The 15,377-nt window shown below is 38.9% G+C and overlaps 1 protein-coding gene across 8 annotated transcripts in view; it reads left to right on the top strand.

Moving 5' to 3' along the window:
- HECW2 (HECT, C2 and WW domain containing E3 ubiquitin protein ligase 2) overlaps positions 1-15,377 on the top strand; it is a 220,328-nt gene that overhangs the window by 105,031 nt on the left and 99,920 nt on the right. For 7 of the 8 annotated variants that reach the window (XM_089519540.1, XM_089519531.1, XM_089519538.1 and 4 more), the window contains one exon: positions 11,100-11,207. In XM_089519540.1, the coding sequence (XP_089375666.1) occupies positions 11,100-11,207 (108 nt within the window). Of the gene's footprint in view, positions 1-1,901; positions 2,215-11,099; positions 11,208-15,377 lie in introns of those variants that run through there. The other variant, XM_089519537.1, reaches the window with a different exon arrangement.

Raw genomic sequence — 15,377 nt, forward strand, 5'->3', positions numbered from 1 at the left:
GCAAGTGGGTCATGATCCAGCTGAGCCACAATTAGGCCAGGTAACACTATGCTGTATCCTTCCAAACCTCAGTTCTTCCAGGATAGGTGTGGCTCCAGCAGATGGATTGGGACCCAGGGAGTTTATTTTGAAGGAGATCCTGTTAGTTTCCATGTGTTGGAAATAATTAATGCCAACCCTAACTTGGTATGGTATGGGCACAGGGGCACAGTTTCAAGGATGAGCGCAGTTTAGATGTGGCATAACTGAGCACTTCCTCCACTTTGCCACCTATTCAGCTGTTCCTTGAAACATGTATGATGCTTCCAACTGAACAGCTGCTCACATTACCAGTCAAAATATATTATGCAGCTATTTCAAATTTTCCTTTCTTAGTGTGTGTGTGGTTTAAATAAGTGGGGAAAGCCCTGGGGGAAGATACCTAGGAAGACTGCAATAATATTACCTAGATTTCTCCTTAACATCTTTGAATAAGCTTGGGCACAATGAAAGCCTTCTCTGGAAGAATTCAAAGTTAGACTTAAATTTAAATGAGGCATTTCTGTAGTAAAGTTTAAAAAATGATTTTATCTTGTGTGCCACCTTGGGTCCCTTTCTGGGAGTAAGGCGGCATGAAAATGAAATAAATAATTTCTGGATGTATTATAACCTCTGGCCTTCCTCAGTGGCTTTTATATGCAGTCCATTTTATTCATGCAAAATACAAAGTTTCTTGGGTAGTTTGGAGAAACTAGATATAGCATCAGAAGTTAGTTGGCCTGATACTGAATGGGGGAAAAATCAGGCCACTTCTGTTTTTGACTGACTTGAGAGCCTGTTGGGTGCTAGGCAAAGCTTGATGTCCAATTCTGGGTCAGAATGTGACAGATGGCAGGTGAGGAGAAGGTATCGGAAAGAGAACTGGGATGGTACCTAGATAGCAGTCACACTCTGCAGGATGTGTGAGAGTTGAGTTTTTATGTAGTATAGCATGAGTGCTGACTGCCAAAGCCCCAAATATGTATTGGGAGCTGGCTAGTAGTAGTAGTAGTAGTAGTAGAAGCACAAACTCATGGATTGTTGCTTTCCACCTCGTATTGTTGGGTGGCCTTCAACTATTCTGTCTTCCTTGGGTTATAAAGAAATTTTTGATGTTGTGTGGTTGCTTGCATTGTGTGAATACACAGTTCTAGCTCCTTGCTTTGAGCCTCAGTAGACCACCATACAAGAATGATATTGCCAACACTCTCAGAGTGTTTTAAGGATGTTAATAGCCTCCCAGCATACCCAAATCATCAAGCTAAGCATGCATCCAATGCATGGATAGGAAAAGAGCTGAGTGGCTCAATGTACCCTTTGAAATAATTTATACCAGCTTATTTTATTAGTTCCAAAATTTAAGACAAAGCAGTTTGGCAGGTCATCTAATATCAAGCTCTGCTCTAGACTTCTGTGTGAACAAGAAAACATATACAGCTTTGGTGCAGCAAAAATATCATATTTGTTGATACTAACTGTGTTGAAATTTTGCAGTTAACAAATGTCAGAACGTCAAGTTCGTTATAGTATTTAATTGATGTCAAAGCAATGGTTAAGGAAAAAGCCCACAATAGATTGGTGGTTCATATGTTTGCTTCTATGACTAATGCACTTGTCATCTCTAAGTTTAAAAAAAAATGTCCTTGTTTATCTTGGTCTGCATGACTCTGTACTGGGGTGGGATTAGTTGTTCAGAGTTCTTCCATGGAAAACAGTAAAGGAAGGAAGCTAAGGGAGAATGGAGACTTCGTGTCCTGTGCCCTTCAAGGGGAGTGGCTACAAATAATCTGAAGGATGAACCACTTTGTATATGTTTGAGCCCAGATAAGCGCTTGCTTTAAAGCACAAGAGGCAGTTCTTATCTCTCTGGCTGAAGTAGCTAACAAAGGCAACAGAACTCTTTAGTATACCAAGGGCTTTCTTTAAAGCTACCTAATCTGGCAACAAAGAGAAGATGGAAAATGCAGAATTACTTCTTAAGTGAATTCACAATGGTGCCAGTGATGTTGCAGCACCCTTTCCAGGAGCTCCTTCTTTCAGGAAGACGGCTTTATTTAAAATGGAGAGAAGAACAGGCGTATGGATAACAGAAACCTTCCAGAAGAGCCTCCGTTGTTAGAATAGTTCCAGGTTATTAAACTGATGAGAAATTGAGCAGAGGTGTTGGCACCGAATATCCTGTTCTGCAGAAGTCAGGTAAGATGAGAAAGCAGCAGCAGAGTGTGGTATTGGAAAGGCAAGTGTACAGGTCAGTCCTTTGAATTCCCTTTGAGTCAATGGGATTTATTCATAAATAGGTAGGCAGAGAATTGTAGTCTTCTTTGTTGATATGGCTGAATTCCATTAGAAGGTGTAACGTCACTAGGCTTGATGTGTAGAATTAATAAAATAACAGTAATGGAACTATTTTTTAGCCAGAAAGTGTATGCCAAGTTCCAGGTTTTAATAGCCAAATTCCAATGAGTAGTTTTAATCATCTCCACTTAGCTTTACATTGACTGGACTAAACTTTACATTGATAGATGACTGTGTGCCATCCTCCCTGTTCCTTGCTTTTTAATACAGGGGAAGTTTTTGTAGTTAAACACATGGACATTGGTCAAGTTGTTCCAAAAAAATACGGATACATGAAGTCATTAAATATGGAAATGTGTTGTTGCTCCTTTAAAAAGCATTTTAAAAATATTGTGTACATTTATAAATGCAAAGAGCTTTTGTTCTCTAATTGTAAACCATATAGACAAAACTGTGTTTGCCAGTTTCATTGTACTGATGTTTGCAGAAGGCAAAAACTGTTACAGAACAACTCATACATATTTTTGGTGAAACGAAATCCATCTTTGAAGACCCTAATGAGCCATATCGGGTATGCTGAAATTTTGCAGAGTAGTTTACATGGCATTTTTGTGATTTTTTAAAAAAAACTTAAATGTGAGTCTTGTTGGCTCAGAGTGCTGCTGTGGCTTTTGGAGTCCATTGTGAAGCATTCCATAAATAAGTGGGATCAAGTTTTCCAAAGCAGTGTAGTAAAATCACATCTCAATTGGACAATGATCAATTTTCTGAAGTGCCATTGATTTAAATTTCAGTGTTTAACATATGTGCAATTTTCTAACAATTAAATAATCTGGAATTGAACATATTTAAATTTGGCTGGTTCTTGCCAATGAAAAGTGACATGGTTTATCTTGGTCATTTACCATAAGTTAAAATTGCTGAGCCTTTGACATCTAGACACCATCAGAAGGAGATGCATATAACAATTTATAAGCTGCTCTGGGAACCTTTTTGACTGAAGGGTGGGATAGAAATACTCAAAGAAAGAAAGAAAGTGTATTGGGTTTTCAATGATCACCAGTCAACAGATGGCTCATCTGATGCCTGGATCCAATCCCGTGTATCCCAAGCCTATACAACTGTAACCAATACAAGCTGTGGCTTTGTTAGATACCCTGGTTAAGTTTGCATGTTATTTGTCAAGCTCTATCCCTAGCATTTTTGCTGTAAGCCATAGAAGTGGCTGTGATACCAGTATGTAAGGCAAATATCAGCCAGAAGCTCACAAGCTTGGGAAACTGGCAAGCCCAGGGGAACAAGAGATTTGGAGGGGAAAGTATTAGAATCAGGAATGCTGGCTGGGTAACGAGAAAGAAGAAGCTGCTATATTCAGACAATGCTCAATTTGGGCTGCTGCCACCGTTTGATACCAGTTTAACTGTCATGGCTCCATTCTGTGAAATCCAGGGGTTTGTAGTTTGTTGTGGCACCGGAGCCTTCTGACAGAGAAGGCTAAATAGCTCACAAAACTACAAATCTCAAAATTCCATACCTCATGTTTGTATGTTTTTGAATGCATTTTTAAAAAAATTGTAAGCTTCTTTGTTTCCCAGTTTTAGGAGAAAAGCAGGAAATAAATAAATATATAAATGATAGATCCATGGTAATTAAAGCAGTGTCAAACCAAAGTTCTCAGTTCAGAAATAGAGAGGCTGGACAAAGTCTTTGGAATGGAGCATAAGATGTCTAACGTTTTCCAGTCTCTCAGTTCAATCAGAGGTACAAGCGGTGTCAAACAGCATTAATTCTGCAGTGTAGATGCAGCTTTGGATAAAAGGATAGTCCACACAAAATAAAGGAGCTGACCCTGACCAAATGAAAGAAAGACCATTGCCTTCAGTGTGATTAACATGATAGTAAAGAGGTTTAGCTGACTAGTTTTACTTCAGTGGGCATAGCTTTTTGTGAGTAGCACATTTCCCGTTAGAAGACTGTCAGTAGGTGGATAATGATGCTTTAATTAGATTGGTGAGAAGGTGTTGTTTGTTTTCTTTAAAACACTCTTGCTCATAAAAGGTGGGAATAATTTTTCTTTATCCTTGGGAACAGAGGAGCACTAGCATATATTTACTGCTTTTTTGGCCTTTGTGACCAGTCTGTTGCTAGGTTGTATTTCCAAGTAGAATGAAGATTTCTGAAATTACAGTGCTAGAATGATACCCAGAATGATAAGGGAATATGTTTCCTTGGTAACAGAAGGAGGTTGTAGGGTAGGAAATACAAGCCTAAAGGTATGGCTTGTGGAAGTAGTTACGTTTTGAAAAATAATTTAAAAACACTCCCCAAGACAGTGAATCTGCTGCCACTTTCATCATATGTCTGGTGTAATTATTTGTAATAGAGGCAAAGAAGGGGGAGAATCTGGATGCTGGGAAGAAATTTTCAACTTGAGACAGCTTCAGGGTATCGCTAAGAAAACATGTTGCTAGGAAGATACATGGCTGACCAAACAGCTTCAGACAGCTGTGGCTCCCACATCTAACCAACCACTTTGATTTTGTTGAAAGCTACAAATTACACAAAAGTTTCCACTGTATCAGGAGTATCAGAGTTTTTTTACGCATATAAATTCACTGGTGATATATGCCATTGTATGACCCTCCCCGTCCACAATGCCAATAGACTTTTCAATATGTATATATGTATGTGTATAAAATGAAAGACAGATGTTACACTATAACAGTCCAAAGGTATAATTTTAATACTATAATATATTAACATTACATTTTAAAAATTGTTTCAGAAAATCTTCCAGACCACTGCCATTTTAACAACATGGTTATTGGAAGTGACTGGAAGGACTTGTTGTTGTTGTTGTTGTTGTTGTTAACTGCCCTCAAGTTGATCTCGACTCATGGCGACCCTGTGGATGAGACATCTCCAAGACCACCTGTCTTCCATTGCTCTGCTTAGGTCCTGCAAATTCATGTCTGTGACCTCCCTAATTGAGTCTAGCCATTTCCCCTGCATTCTTCCTCTCTTTCTATGAGAGGAGAGCTAGCATGGCGTAGTGGTTTGAGCACTGGACTATGACTCTGGAGTCCAAGGTTTGAATCCTGGCTTGGCTATGGAAACCCACTGGGAGACGTTGTGCAATTTGCACTCTCTCAGCCTGAAAGAACAAATCTTGGTTAGAAATATTTTTTTGTGGGTTTTTCGGGCTATGTGGCCATGTTCTAGAACATGGCCACATAGCCTGAAAAACCCACAAAAAACTATGGATGCCGGCCATGAAAGCCTTTGACTTGCTAAGAAAATCCTATGTTAGGTCCAATAATTTGGATTACTGTAATGTGCTCTACATGGGGCTGCCTTTGACAAGTGCTCAGAAATGTCAGCTGGCCCAGAGAGCTGGAAGCAAGTTGTAAACTGGGGCTGGCTACAGGGACCATACAACTCCCTTGTTGCAACATCTCCATTGGCAGCCAGTACGTTTCCAGAGGGGTACGGTGGCTTAATAGTTAAGATTCCAATTCTGATGATTGGGAGATCAGAAGGTTGGCAATTTGATTCCCAGGTGCTGCATGATGGGGTGAGTTCCTGTCACTAGTCTCAGCTTCTGCCAACCTAGCAGTTCAAAAAGATGCAAATGCAAATAGATAAATAGGTACTACTTTGGTGGGAAGGCTATAGCATTCAGTGCAGTCATGCTCACCTCATGACCACCAGAGCAGTCCTAGGACAACATTCGCTCTTTGGCTTAGTAACAGATGAGCACCACCTCCTACAGTCGGTTACGATTAGACATTCATGTCAAGAAACTACTTTTACCTTTATCTTTGCCATTTCCAGACACAATTCAAAGTGTTGATTTTGACCTAGGATGTTGGCAGTTGCAGTACAACAGCACCTGGAGAGCTATGTGATTCCCCTCTTTAAACTTCAAGTTCATACTCTGTCAACTATTGATAAGATAATTATTGCTGTTTCTCTTTCCTGCGCTTCATTTCCACCTGACCACCTCCCATTCCACTTCTGTGTACAGCATAACCTGTAGCTCAGCAAAACATTTCATGTGTCAGATTAAGTGAACCCCAGTCCATGACAGCTTATGTACCCTGTTGAGCTGCTCCTCTTGACCAGGTTGGATTAGATAGTTAGGTTGTTGTGGTTGCTGCTGCTGTGTGCCTCGAATTTGACTCCAACTAATGGTGAGCCTACCATAGTTATTTTTCCCCTTGGCAGATTTATTCAGAAGAGGTTTGTTGTTGCCTATCTCTAAGGCTGAGGGAATGGGACTTGCCCAAGGTCACCCAGTGGGTTTCCATGGCTGAATGGGGAATTGTACCCTGGCTACCAGAAGTTCTAGTCCAGTATTCAAACCACTATACCATACTAACTTAGGTAGTTTATATGTGGGCCTTCAAGTGCCTGTTGATGCATGGCAATCCCATGATAATACTTAAGAGGTGGTTTTGCTAGTTCCTTTATGTGAAATACAGCCTACAGCACCTGGTATTTGTTGGTGGTTTCTCACCCAAGTACTAACCAGGGCTGACTCTACTTAGTGTCCAAGAACAGACAAGGTCTAGTGCCTTTAGCATATTTTGGTCACTTAGCCTCAGGCAAATGGGATTTGAGGAGTATTCTTCCCCCCCCCCCCCTCAGTTGTTGTCATATAGATTTGTTGCACTTATGTTGTCATTGCTTAGCTTTCAAATTGGTCTTGCTTCAGGAAACATCTTTGCTTGTTGATAGCACTAAAATGAGCATGAAGTGAAGAGTTCAAAAAATTGACTCCAAGCTGCGTCCCCCATGAGTTACTGCTAATGAATGGAAAGCATCCAAAGGGTTCCTGTCAGTGCACTTGGTTTTGTGACTCTGAGGCAAGAACACTGCTTACTAAACTAGTAACCTTTGGCAGTATTTGACCCCTTAACTGTTTGGGTGTATATATATATAGCTGCTGACACAAGCTTAGAGTTCAGATCCCAGTTTACAATTTCAGCTGGTTAGAGGAAAAAGGAGAGAACTGTGTCAGCTGAAGCTTGCAGGCTTTGATGAAATGATGAGGCGGCAGGCAGTTTGTACTTGAAGGAGGCTTCCCACTTCATGAAGAGATGAGCCTGCAGCTTAATTAAAATAGATGATGATGATGATGATTATTATTATTATTATTTGGCCACAGATTGAACGTAGGCACAATTTCTTCCAGTTCTTTTAAATAGAGGGTGATGGTTCCTGGATGTGTGGCCAAAAACAATTAACTCTCTTATGTTATATTCAAAGAAATGACCGTGGTAGTCCATATCAGTATATAAAAAGATTATGTAGCACCTTTGAGACTGAAAGAAGTTTGTAGCATAAGCTTTTGTAGACTTTGTCTGTTTCCTCAGATGCAAGATCTTGTAAGCATAGGCTACAAATTTCTTTTTCTCAATTAGTCTGAAAGGTGCCACAAGATCCTTTTGTTTCTTGTGTTGGTTCCAGTAATCATGATAAAGGAACCTGATCACAGTGTGTATGTGTGCGTGTATGTGTTTGTGTTCATTGAAAGTTCTCTCACCAGTTTATTAAGCAGATTCATGGTTTTACATATAAAAACCAAAAGTCCACTTCACACCTTGAAAAATTATAAACATAACTGAAAGTTACATTTGCACCATAGAAGAGATGATGTTATTCTTTCTTAATTTAGAACTATAATTTGTTATTGGGGAAAAGAATTATTTGAAGGCCCTTAGACATCATTTGGGTTTGATGACAAATTCAAAGCCTGCTGAATCTGTAAAGATTCTGACCAATGGATTAGTGGCTAAAGCTTTAAACAACTCCTTTGTTGCTATAATGTTATTATGACGATTATTTCTACAGTAGGTTTGATTATACCAGCCTTACTCTGCTTTTGGGTTATTAGTGTCCAGAGAACATCAGAAAGCAAGCTATTGATCTTTCATGTAGTACAGTGTCTAAATGCATTTTCTGGCAGGTAATTCTGAACAAACTGAAGGAAGTTTTGATGAATCTTTAACACTAATCCTGATTCTTACTTCAGAATACAACTTCAGCTGTCTCAGATGAGGGTCATATTTATATAGGGTTCTTTGAGCCCGTACTGACAGGCCAAAATAAAGCTGCTTCGGGTCACTTTGGAGGTATGCTGTTTAAATGATGCATGTGTCCTAAGAGTCCAAAAGCCGTGCCAAAGCCATGCTCCAGTCCTAAGAGCTGGAGTGCAGCTTTGGTGCAGCTTCTGGCCTCTTAAGATGCATGTGTCATTTAAACAGCATACCTCCAAAGTGACCCGAAGCAGCTTTATTTTGGCCTGTCTGTATGGGCCCATTGTTTCCTTTTGCATAGAAAGGTGCAAAGTTCCAAGACAGCTTTGATAGAACTGGCTTTCATTTGGATGAGGGTATGTTCTAATAATAGCATACTATTTTATTTGCATATATTTAGACTGGGCAGGTAGATAACAAGTAGAATCATATAGGTAGCTAGTATTAACTTAAAATCTTGAAAGTTTTTCTAACCAGCTCCCAAAATTATATCAGAAAATGTTGTTTGTCTTAGGCCAAATTAAAAACTTCTCTCCCAGCCTACATTTCCCATTTAGGTTCAAGTAGTTAAGTCATGGCAGTAGACTTGTGTGTTTCAAGCACTCTGTGCGTATATATGTGGGCACTAAAATTCCTTGCAGTTTACTGCGGTCCCCTCCAAACCTTGCCTTAGATGTTTTTCTCACACTTACATCCACCACTGGAACTATGGCTGGGTCTACATGGGCCAGAATACAAAGGGATATGAGAATCCAGATGATCGCCAGTTAGCCTTCTCCCCAGCCACTTTTCTCTGTTACTGATCAAGACATGTCAAAGCTGATGGGAGATTTCCAATAACTGGACCTAGTGTAGTTGTGGTGTATGTTGAATTAAAGATGTGAGCATGAGAACCCCCATTGGCATGCATCCAAGGAAAATCCATACCCAACACAGCCTAGGAGGAAAAGAGAGAGCAAGAGCGAGTGTATATATGGTGCTTTTCCATTATTACACTCTTGGTAACAATGCCATCATAAACACAGACATAAAAAATACACAAGCCAGTAATAAAACCTTACATGGTGAATTATTGGTATTATATGCATAATTACCTGGGAGTTAACTCCACTGAACTATGTGGGGCTTACTTTGACTACAAACAACTGAATTTTAAGAAAAGACCGTCTGAGCTGAAATGCAAAAGTCAGTTTTTGGTTAAAAATGCAAACAATCAATGTAGTCAGATACCATTTAAAGAGTTAGCATGAAGGAACTCATCAAAGGGAAAAAATATATAGGCAGCTTTGCCTGATTATTTTCATTCTCTCCACTTCCTTATGTAAATCTGCCATAAGCAATAATAAAACCTGAAAGCCTCCTTATAATTTCATTCGCTCGATAGTGCAAAAACATTTGGTCAGTTCCCCTGGCAATCTGGCAGATAATATCATTGGTTCTGCTCCAAAAATTTTTTTCTTGGAGTTGTGTTCCTCTCTCATATAGTTCTTAACAGGATCTCATAAGGAATAAACAGAGGACAGATAAGATGACAGGAACTTATGATTTTAGACAAAAGGTCATGGTCTTAAAATTACATGAATAAACAAATTTTTAAAATGCTTTGCTTTGAATATGCTCCACCTTGTTCAAGTGTTTGAATGTACAGTTAATGTATTTTAACAACTTTATATCAAAATAATATGTAAGAGTTCTTGAATGTTTGCATAAAAATCTGTTTATGGGATGTTTGTATACTCCATTCTGTCTTCTGCTTATGTTGCTGAACACTGCTGCCTGTTGGCAATTGGAAAAGTCGTGCTGAATTTTGTTTGGCTAAAACTCAATAAAACTGCAGAAAGAAAAGCCAACAGGACATTGTACTGGGTTACAAAACTGCACTGTCTGCTGCATAGCCTCCCAGTCCCATTTGCTTAGCAATGTTTCACCTTACTTTGCCTCTTTGGGGGAAAGTAACAGAAAATAGTTTTCCCAAAGTTCAAACGTCAGGACAATTTTATATCTGCTCATAGAGTTGATTGACTGTATGTGAAAGAATGAGTTGTAATGTTAGTCGTGTGCTTATTTTATTTTAAGAGAATACACTCCCTCAGTCTTTAAAAGACAAAAGCTTTTACAATTACCTCATGTTTGTCTGTCTAAAACAATACAAATATATGCATATTTGCATTCGCACACATATGCATGCATATACCCACATACAAGTGGAAATATTTACAGGTGTACTTTGCTTTAGAGTGCTTTGCTAATACAGTGTTTTTCCATTTTACAGTACAGTACCATTTTGTAACACACACACTGTCTGTTTACAGCTTTTGTGCACTGTACCTCAGTGTTGTGTTCTGGCATTTTTAAAATTTATTGTTTTTACTTTTATACTTTGTTAGGCCTAGCACTATTTAGCACTTGATAAATGATAATGTAACTTTGATTTTAGGCTTTTATATGCACTGGCAAGTGGGGGGAAAAGGCTGTGATGTGCTTTAATACCACATTTGCTTTATGGCAGTAGTCTGGTACCTTACCTACCTTATTATAGAAGTATGCCTTCATTACTTAAAATAGCTTTTAGAAATGTTTATCAAGGAGATAACATGATATGAAGTTGCATTTGAAAAGAAAAGTGGTTTTATTTTTCACAACCTGGAACTGACTTGGCTGGGTGTATTATTATCTATCAAAATTTTAAAGAAAGCAAAAAAAAAAAAAAAAAAAAAAAAACAACCCATAATCTTTCTCTTTTAGATGAAAACTCACCAGCAAACTTCTGGGATTCCAAGAACCGTGGTGTGACCGGAACACAGAAAGGGCAAATTGTATGGCGAATTGAACCAGGCCCCTATTTTATGGAACGTGAGTAATCTAATTAATAATATGTGGAAGAAGTCTTTCTGTGCTTGAAGTGACAGTTTCAGAAGCACTTTGGTATGCTCAGTTATAGATTTTTATTACAGTAAAGGGTAAAAAACACACTGAGAATCTTACTGGGATTGCTGGAAGTTGTAATACCTAAGAATTATTCCTCAGTAGGCAATTACTTTTCCCTTAACAAAATAAATTTGCTCATTCTCCAGCCAGAATAATTTATTTTAGGTGGATTTTGAAGCATAAGATGAGCAGAATGTAGTGTGTTAAGAGTATATCCTAGTTTGTTGAGAGAAGGGTGAAAGTTTGAATTAAAGATGCTTGAAAAATGCCTGGAGATTGTCTTTTAAAAAATGTAACACGTTTTGCTGTATTAACTGTTTTTGAAAAATGACCAAGGAAGCAAGAGGAAAATCAGAGCAAAAGACATGTTCTCAACAAAGCATCATAATCATTGTCATCATTATCATCTGCAGTTGTGGTATTAGTCATAAGTTACACCAATAATGTATTTGGGCAATTTTTAGATTCTGGGCCTGATTATTTCAGGCCCCTGCTCTTTCTTCCTTTAGATATATTCCTGGATTCTCTTCAAAATGTGCTAAGTCAGCCCTTCCTGCATTTGGGGACTCCTCTGACACAAAATCTGGCCCTTTGTTGTAAAGTGCTCTGTTTTTTGGTTTTGCTTTTTGGTGCCTGTTTAAGTGCTGAATCTTACACTACAGGGAACTGAACTACATACTTGTGGTTCAATGATTGTGTCTCATCATGATGCTATTGGTAGTCTAACTTAGTCTTAGATTGGGCTGTGTGTTATCTTTTAATATTACAACTATAAAACATAGTTTTAATGAATAAATGTTATAATATGCATTTATCTGGGTGTACATACTACCTAAAGATCATTGTTCAAATACAAATGGAGTGCCTTCCCCCACCCCTAAAGGAAGAGTTAGGCCAATAGAAGTTAGTTGTATGCTTTTTAAGCAATGGAACAACAACTTTCTATGGTCAGCAGTCCATCATGTTAGGATATGTTGAGTTTGAAACCTCCCTAATAGATGTCTTTCCCTTTTTGATTTATGCTATGTTTATATGTCAACATTCCAGACACACATTCGTCTCTTAACTTTTCAAAAGTTAGATGCATGTCTTGAAGAAGAAGCAAATCGAATGCCCAGTAGTCCTAAAGTTCCTTTCTTTTTGCCTTATTTCTCCTGCAGTAATCAGCTCAAATAATCTATGATCATCTGGGTGAAAGCTCTGCAAATAATAAATAAATAAATAAATAAATAAATGCAGAATTCTAACTTCTGGTTTGGGAAATCAAAAGGCCCTAAAATGTGAGGTGACTCTAGGCACTTGTGAACTTCATAGGAGTATAAAAGAAAGCTGTATTTTGAACTTGAAACACAAAAGTTGAAAGCCAAAGTTGATATACTATTGGCTGCACTAGCTTTAAAACTCTTTTTTGTTGTTTCTTCTGGTGTTTTGTTTGTCTGTGTTGCTTCAGTTTATGTTTGATCATAGGGGTGGGGAACAAAACAATTTAGCTGAAACTCTGTACATGGGAGACAGAGAAACTCTGATATAGACATCAAATTAATAATGAAAACCAAACAGCATGCCACATCAAAGATTTCAAAAACTTCAAGGCTTGCTTTAGAAATTAATTTCTTTTCAAGTAATGAATGTTGCTGTGGGGGTAGTATTGTTCTGTCATATCTGATAGCACATGAGAAGCTTTTAAACATACAGAAGCTACTTGTGTTGTTAAATCATGGGAGTGTAGCAGCAGGAAGTGGGGAAAATGTGATCCAGATGTAGAAGTTGGTATCACCACTCACAAAGCCAAGCGTGTAGTTTCCCAGGGTCAAACTACATGCGGCTTCCAACCTGCCTCTAAGCTACTACTGCTACTAATTAGTGAAACAAATGGGACATATGATTACAGAAACATTATAACTGAGGTATGTATAATATTTACATTGTTCTGATGCAAACTCCCTCCCTCACAAATTTCTGGTGTGGACTCTGATTCCCTCCGTTGTGCAAGGTGGGGAACCCTTCCTCCTAGTCTGAGGTCCTGATATATACTAGGACCTCTATGCCTGTCATTTGTATTGAAAAAAAGGAGGGAGGGGAATTATTTTGCAATACAACTTGAAGCTACTACCCCTATCTGAATCAGGGCCAGAGTACAAAGGGAAGGTTTAAAGATTCTTCCTCCCATGCTAGGGCCCTGATCTGAGTGGGTCTGTGGTGGCCATTTATGGAAAAAATAAATATGCAATGGCAGAAATAAGCAGTTAAGATCATGTGTCGTGTCATACATATGTTAAGCAAAGTTGTGCGTATCCAATTGCACCCCACTCTTTTTGTTCAGAAGTACAGTACTTATCCTTCACTCACAAGATCTTTGTCATCACTTACCCTGATGTTCTAAGCATTTAGTAGTGAACACTTAGGAGGAGTGCTGGGAGGTAAACGGTGTGGATAAATGTAGTTGCGCTTGTTTAAAGTAGTGCTTTCCTTCCACAAAATGAGGTTGTAATTTTAGGCTGTGGGCTGCCAAAAGATACTTTTAGACTTGCCTAACATGGTGAATGTGAGCTGTCACTACCAAAATCATGAAGGCATAGGTGGTCAGACTGGACAATTGCTGCAAATTACATTGGCAGTGAAATGGTTAGAGACACCCTTAAATTTGGAGCATTAAAGTCCACTGTCTTGGATATGGTATAGAATGAGGTCTGCACACCAGATACCTTCTCCAGTGGACTAGGGTTAAAATTAGCCCTGGGTTTAAAGAGCTACAGATGTACTTTAGTGTACTGCCTTTCAGGTCTTACTGTACAAGGACCTTTTTCACTGACCCCTCAAACCTTAAGTTTAGTTTCTTCATCTACTCCTTCATATTTTTATTTTTGTTGTTGTGTGCCTTCAGGTCTCTTCCAACTTACAGTGACCCTAAAGCAAAGCTATCATGGAGTTTTCTTAGCAAAATTAATTGAGAAGAGGCTTGTCATTGCCTTCCCCTGAGGCTAAGAGAGTGTGGTGTACCCAAAGTCACCCAGTGGATTTCATGGCCAAGCTGGGAAGTGAACCCTGGTTTCTAGAGTCATAGTCCAACACTCAAACCACTACATTCCAAAAAGCTGGATACAAATAAATATAATGACGACAACAACAACATCACAAAGAGTGAATGTAGTGCACATACAGACTTTGTTTCTTTTACTCAGGAAACAATGTGAAGATAAAGGAAAAGAAATAAAATTGCCAAATACGGTGTTTTGTTTACCATTGCAATGAGAAGGCGCCCTTAGGCTCTCAACTGCTAAAAAGACAGTGCTAATGCCATCAGAAGTGTCAGGCAATGTCACTCTTCCTGGGCGTAGGGTGTGAAAAGTAATATCTGCCTGAAATGCCACACTCCTCTTGATTTTGGAGCTTTAGGAAAGAAGAGACTTATGTACACATGAAAATCTTGATCTATACTGGGAACATGTCACTTCTGAAGAGATTGTAATTCCTTTTTTTTGCCACATCTCTGGTCTGCAGAGAATACATCCTGTCCACTCCTTACAACAGGATGATGAATTAAAGTTAAGTACAGTTGGCCCTCCATGTTTACGGCTTTGCTTTTGAGGATTTGACCATTCATGGATTTGATTAACAACTCTTCTCTAGGCATTTGTAGGTCCTCCAGCATGATCCTGTGGTCACCCTCTGGAGGAAACTGACCATATAATTGTACTGGAGCTGGAGATTCCTAAAGAGGTATCCTCTCAGGTTAAAAAAAAAGGTTTGTTTTTTTTTCATTTGTAGTTTTCCCACATTCATGGGGGGGACTTGCACCCCTAACTCCAGTGAATGTGGAGGGCCCACTGTATTGGGCAAAACTGGACTGTGCAAAACTATGGTGTAGGTATTCTTCCTGCTCAGACTACTGCAGTATGGATGTGCTTGGCCAGTTTGTCCCAGTGTTAACACATTTAATATGGGGAGCTTGGTTTATTTTCAGTGATGTAGAATGACATAGAATAGGTATTCAAACAAGGGCTGCTTTTCATTAGTAAGTTCTTCCTTCTGTGAAAAGTTTTTTTCTCCCTTTCCAGCCTTTGTGTGTATGTGTGCATGGGGAGAGGGCCAAGT

Source organism: Sceloporus occidentalis, unplaced genomic scaffold, assembly GCF_023333645.1.
Source record: "Sceloporus occidentalis isolate IW3139 unplaced genomic scaffold, rSceOcc1.0.p SCAF_4, whole genome shotgun sequence".
Classification (NCBI taxonomy): Eukaryota; Metazoa; Chordata; class Lepidosauria; order Squamata; family Phrynosomatidae; genus Sceloporus; species Sceloporus occidentalis.